At 29.8% G+C, this 6744-nt stretch overlaps 1 protein-coding gene across 1 annotated transcript; it reads left to right on the top strand.

The window, feature by feature from the left end:
• Positions 1–370: 370 nt before the first annotated feature.
• LOC107619172 (uncharacterized) lies at positions 371–2325 on the top strand. The gene is made up of 3 exons (XM_016321411.3): positions 371–712; positions 823–898; positions 1035–2325. Exons 1-3 carry the CDS (start codon positions 641–643, stop codon positions 2066–2068), a joined length of 1182 nt encoding a protein of 393 aa, XP_016176897.1. The 5' UTR covers positions 371–640; the 3' UTR covers positions 2069–2325.
• Positions 2326–6744: the final 4419 nt, after the last annotated feature.

The following is a 6744-nucleotide window of genomic DNA, read 5'->3' as shown; positions in this document are numbered from 1 at the left end:
AAATAAAATGATTATTATATATATATAATAATTTGCAATTTGAAAATGGGAATAAATTTTAAAAATATATGTTTAATTATTTATGCTTCTTACTCTTAGAATGTAATATTTTAGAAATTTGACCTAAAAGCATTTCAAAAGAGTTCTACTAGGATGTAATTTTTTTAGTTAATATTAGTCAAGTCTTTTTAAAATTATTTTTTCTTTTAAAATTTAAATTATAAAGTTTATTTTTTTAAAAAATTAAAAAATAATTTTATAATAAAAAATTAGTTAATATTAATTTAAATATAAGATAAAAATAAAGAGAAAGTATGGGTGAGATAACATTTTTCTTTTAAGTATTTAATGACTATTGCCACTATTATTAGACCATGCCGTTCAAGCCCCACACAGTATTCTACTTCTTTTTTCTTCTTTTCCTTTTTCACAATGTCCTTCTTTTTCTTTTTATGAAAGCCGTGCTTTTTCATTCGGCGTCTTTAAATTATATAAATTATTTAATTTGCAACTCTCTTCAAGCCTTAGTTGTTAGTAAAGCTTTTTATGCACTGCCATCAGTTTCAAAGTACCTCTACCACCTTCGTCTTTTTCTCTGGAGTCTGGAACATTCCTCTTCTTCTTCTTCTAAGTATAAGGGATGGCGGCACCAGATACAAGAGTGGCAGAAGCTAAAGAAGTTGGAGAAGAGGCAGCATCTCCCATGGCTAAGGTAAAAAATCATTGTTCCTCAGTTTATTCATTATTGATGTTTTATCAAACACTTAATTATTTGGTCTCCAATAATGGATTCTGAGCTTGTTCGTTGTGCTTTTAACCCAGACTTGTGTGTTGAAAGTATCCATTCACTGCGAAGGCTGCAAAAAGAAGGTGAAGAAAATTCTACAGAGTATACACGGTAATTATTACGATCTTCCATTGTTCTCCTTGCATGTTAATTTGCATCATATACCCTATATTCTAGCTTCTATTCTCATTTCAATTATTTAACTATCATAGTTATTTACATACTCATCTTCTGATCTAAAATTCAGGTGTTGACACCATAGACGTTGATTTGAGGCAACAAAAGGTGGTGGTAACGGGGAACGTAGACAGTGACATCTTGATTATGAAACTGATCAACAAGACAGGAAAACACGCCGAGTTATGGCCACAACCGTCACCGCCACCGCCATCAGATTCCAACAAGAAGAAGAAAAAGAAGGTCAAGCCAGCAGAAAACAAAGAGGACGAAAACGACGACGTCGCAGAAACCAGCGGAGAAAGCAGCAGCAAACACCAAAGCGAGCAAAACGACAAGGAAACCGTTGTTAAAGTCGTCGTTCAAGATGCGCCTACTAAGAACAGGGTCGAAGATAATAACTACAACGCTGCGAAGAAGAAGAACGTTAACGAAGGATGTGCAACCGGCAAAGGCGGTGTACAGATCCAGGAGCCAAAGCACGAGGTAAAGCAAACGGTGGTGTTACCAGCCGGTAACCCGCCACCACCGGTGACAGAGAAAAAGGTGAGCGTGGCGGTTCAAGTTTCCGACGAATGCGAAGCGTCAGGGATAGAGAAAAGTGGCGGTGCTAAAAAAAAGAAAAAGAAAAGCAAAGGGAATAATATCAACAACAACGAAAATGCCACTGGCGAAGCTCCTGTCACCAGCGGTTCCGGTAGCCAGCCACACGGTCAAGGCCATTGTCATGGTCATGGTCATGGTCCAGAACCTGTTCCTCCTCAGGTTGCAGGTCCAGCCAATGAGAGTCCACCACGTCATCGTTCGTACCATCAATATCCACCGCATTACTATGCTCCTCCTCCTCCTAATCCTCCTGTTTATACGGTGAGTTATCACACAGCGTATCCGAGCTCCAGCAGATACGGTAGTGCATCGTATTATGCGCCTCCGCAACCGTATTCGTACGCACACGTTGTTCATCAGCATCCACCATATCCACCACCGTATACTTACGAATCGGAATCGTATACGCCCTCTTATAATAATATGCCTTCTCAGCCTTCTTCTGACTCATTCGAGTTCTTTAGCGAAGAGAATCCCAATGCGTGTTCGGTTATGTGAAATGATCATTGTGTGTGAGACCGAGGCGTGATGTTGTGCACAATGATTGTACATTGAAGGGCTTTTTGGACTTTTCACATACAGCTTGTATGGGCATTTGGGTAAATTTAATTTTTGTTACCAGAGATTTTATATATAGATGAAGCTTTAAAATGCTTTTTAAAAGGAAAAGAAAGAAAAGTGGATCCGAGTATGTAATTGGAGTTCGGAAAAAGTATTGCTTGTGTTGAGCATATAGAAAGTGATAGTGCTAATAACCTCGCTTTTTTCTTCTACTTTAGTTTTATAATATTATATTACAATCATGCTAGTGGATATTAAAAATCAATTATTAAATTAATTATTAATATAAAATATATATTAAAATAATTTAAATAATATATATTTATATATAAATACATAATAATTAAGTTTTTATTTGTATGTAGCAATTTTTTATTATCAGCAGCTAGCAGTAGCAGTATATAATATGTGGAATATAAAACCTTTTGGCATTCAGATGCTACATTATATTATGCATTTTACATATATACAATGATATCTTCATATTTGACAATTTTAATTTGTATTCTTTTAATTATCAAATATTAGATAAAAATTTAATTAAACTATAACATTTAACTCGTACATGATAATAACTCTTTTTTCCTATATGGGTGCACTTTTATATGTAAAATGAGAAAGTATAGAGAGTATTTTTATTAATGTGAGTAGATAAATAATTAATTGCCAAATTGCCTTGATTAGAAAATGTGTCTAAATAGAAGAAGGGTTGCATGGTTTAGGTGTTTACGATACGGTGGGGCAAACGGAACAAATACTGAAAAAGAAGTTGAGCTACGTGTTTAGAAATTAGCGATTCCGAAGATGATTTAAATGATAAAATTTGACCATATATATTAAAGTAAATTAAAGTTGTACACCAAAAAAAATAAAAAGTAAATTATAGTTGTGGAACAATGCAAGTGGAAATTACGTGTCGTAGATCTCATCGAATTGCTTGGAAGCTTCCTTCGATTATATTCTTTTTTTTTTTTTCTTCTTTTAAAGAACCCTTTTGATCATAATAATTCCCGAAATATATGCACATCTCAAATCTGGTTGGTTGTACACTTGCAAGTAAGGTCACAAGGGTGCATGTAAACTATCCTTTAGGGTTAACTTGATGCAGCTTGCTCGATAAGCTTTATCAACTGTACATGTATGTTAATTTTGATTCTCTAATAATCGATTCGGATCAAATTGATTAATTAACCTAATATTTATTAGTAGCTTTGAAAAATAAATAGTCATCTTATGAAGTTATGAACTACACAGTATACACACAACTTATAACAAATGATATGACAAATACTTGTATATACGAATGAGATCATTTTAATATGAAAAAGTCTAGAGAGTCAATTACGAAATACGTTAACTAAATTAATTTTTTTTTTTTTATTTTGAAATTTAAAAAAATTATGGTAATAGAGGTTATTTTATTTTACTTTTTAAAATGGATCTATTTTTAATGGTAAATGCTATCTAACCCCTTCTAAAATAATATGTAAGTTACTCTTCATGATGGATCAAATTTTAATTAGTCATTATCTTAACCATAGTTGGATTATTTTGTAATTTATTATTTAAGATGGGTAATGGTATAATTTATTATTTACGTCGTCGTCATCTACTGTATTCTCACGCAATCTCTCTTTCTCCAGTGCATCATTCCTTAACTACATTCCCGTCCTTCCTAGTATAGCTAGCGCCGATGTCATTGCTATCTCGTGTCTTCTCTCACTCGATTTTTCTTTCTCTTATGAATCATTCCTTATTAACATAATTAATGGTTAATTTGGTTATTAAATTTTTTTATTAAAAAAATATATCTTTATTTAATTATATAATAGAACATATTTTTATATGTAAAATATAATATAATAAAATAAATCTATTTAGAGTGCTGAAAATATAATTAAAATCATGAACATATAAATATAATAATAAAATTTGTACTCTAAACAAGTAAACATATGCTTTATCCTACATAAATTATTTTAAAAAATTGAATAAATTGTTAAAATTAATAACAAAAATTTAAAATGACAAAATCTAACTTTCTTATCGTATTTTTTATAATATTTTATGCTTTTAATTTTTAATTTATTAGAACTTTATTATTTAATTAATGATTAAACAAATATAACAGTTTAAAAAAGAGACCAATATAACAGTTTAAAAATAATATAAAAATAATATTTTAAATAAAAAATATTTAATATTAAAATTTTTAAATACAAAAATAAATTGTATAAATATTTAACAGATAAATATAAAATACAGGCCTAAAATAAATAAAACATATAAATAGAAGTAGTCTTGAGAAATAGAGAATTATTTTTGTCCGTTTTATTTATTTTAAGCATGTATTTTATATTTATCTCTTAAATATCTATACAATTTATTTTTGCATTTAAAAATTTTAATATTAACTATTTTTTATTTAAAATATTATTTTTACGCTATTTTTTAAATTATTATATTGGTCTCTTCTTTAAAATAATACAAAAATAATTTTTCATGAAAATAATTTGTTTAATTATTAAGTAAATAATAAAGTACTAATAAATTAAAATTTAAAAGAATAAAAATATTATAAAAAATACTTGTAAAAAGGTTGGATTTTATCATTTTAAACTTGTGTTATTAATTTTAACTATTTATTTATTTTTTAAAATAATTTATGTATGATAAAAGATATGTTTCTTTGTTTAAAATATAAATTTTATTATTATATTTGTATATTCCTGATTTTAATTATATTTTTAAGTACTCTGAATAGATTTATTTTATTATATTATATTTTACATACGAATATATGTTCAATCATGTAATTAAATAAAGATATATTTTGTTAATAAAAAAATTAATAACCAAACTAACTATTAATTATGTTGATAAAGAGTGATCCACTGTAGAAGGAGGGATCGAATGAGAGGATAGGAGATAGCGATAAGGTCAGCACTGGTTATATTGGGAAGAACTGTAAAATTACTACGAAAATTTAACGACGTCGTTAAGAGACGATGACGACGACGTTGGCGCTTCTTGTCACGACGACGATGCTTGGAAGGACGAAACTACACGATGAGGAAAGAATGGAGGAGTGAAAATGTGTTTCAATTAACAGAAGTGGGGTTTTGATATTTTAAGAAATTATATCATTACCCATCTCAAATAATAAACTAGAAAATAATTTTGATATTTTAAGAAATTATATCATTACCCATCTCAAATAATAAACTACAAAATAATCTAACTATGGTTAAAATGATGACCAATTAAAATTTGACACATGATGAAGGGTAACTTACATGTTATTTTAGAGGAGGTTGGGTAAAATTTACCATTTTTAATTAGTTGGCTAGAGTTAGTTTCACTCATAGTTGATTATCTAAAAAAATCGTTTCAATATATCAAATATGAAAAAATTCACGTATAATTGTCTTCATGTGAGGATTAAAAATTGAGAATCGTTAGATGATTTAATATGTTTGATTAAATTATTATCTAACTATTTTCAACTATTAATTTTATAAGAAGATAACTACATGTGAGTTTCTACCCTCAAATATATGTCTCTCAAAGTGTATGATAATCTGTATACTAAAATTAGCTACTAAAATCAGTATTTTTATACGTATACAAAAATAAAAAAATATAAAAACTGTAATGCCAATCTCACCCACACTAGTAGACACGTGCTCCTCCTCTCCCACACGAGCCAAATCACTGCACCTCCACTTCAGTCGCGATTCTCTCCGTCTCTCTATCACTGCTGCCGGAAGACCCGCTGGCGGTGCGCCAGGCAGCACCATCCGGTTCCAATTCCTCCTTCTATGCCTTTTTGCTTTTTCATTATTTCTTCTTTCTGTCGAAGTCGCTGCTCGCTGCCGTTGCAAGCTGTTGCTGACTCGCTTCTCGTCGCCGACTCATTACGCTCACCACTGCTACAAGCCACGGGTTCTCTCTTTCGTTCGTAACTTAGTTTTTGTTCCAGTGTTCCTCTATTTTAAATCAGGTTAAACTCAAAACTGCTCAGATGGTACAAACAAAAGGGATATTCAAGGGCATTGAACCAATAATTCGAGTTCTAATGATACAAGTGACGAGAATGAGAATAGTTTTTATGATAAAAAATCACACATTGGTCCAAAGGTGCATCTGGATACAAGTTCTTGAGTTGATGCTGTAAGAGCTGGTTGAAAACTTTTCTTATTGCAAGCTAGTTGATCATAGTGTTTTGGCATATTCTATTTTCTTCTCTTTATGTTTTTATAATTGGATTATTGCATGAGTTTGATTTTTTATTTAAATTCTTGAGTTTGATTATTACCTTGAGCATGTTTAATTATAATTAAATTTTGTACTATGATTTAGAGTATGTTTGATTATAATATGAATGTAGCATTAAATTTTGATTGGCTTCTTGTGTTTTATTACTATCCTAAATGTGTTTGATTATAATAAGATTTTGCTCTATAATTTGGATCGTGTTTGATTATAGTCTGGTTATAGCATTGAACTTTGATTTCGATTATTGAATTTAATTATTATTCTGAACTTGTTTGATTATAAGTGAATTCTACATTATGATTTAGAGCGTATTTGACTATAATTTAATGCTCTAT

The sequence above is a fragment of the Arachis ipaensis genome, chromosome B9, assembly GCF_059453495.1.
Source record: "Arachis ipaensis isolate K30076 ecotype BB chromosome B9, ASM5945349v1, whole genome shotgun sequence".
Taxonomy (NCBI): Eukaryota; Viridiplantae; Streptophyta; class Magnoliopsida; order Fabales; family Fabaceae; genus Arachis; species Arachis ipaensis.
The sequence above is the reverse complement of the archived record's forward strand: the minus strand, read 5'-3'. Positions and strand labels throughout refer to the sequence as shown.

What these genes read in the sequence shown, in the direction of transcription:
- LOC107619172 (XM_016321411.3), top strand. Translation starts at nt 641, where the DNA reads ATGGCGGCACCAGATACAAGAGTGGCAGAAGCTAAAGAAGTTGGAGAA. An exon ending in CAGCATCTCCCATGGCTAAG is followed by an intron (nt 713 to 822) that starts GTAAAAAATCAT and finishes CTTTTAACCCAG; the next exon opens with ACTTGTGTGTTGAAAGTATC. An exon ending in AATTCTACAGAGTATACACG is followed by an intron (nt 899 to 1,034) that starts GTAATTATTACG and finishes TCTAAAATTCAG; the next exon opens with GTGTTGACACCATAGACGTT.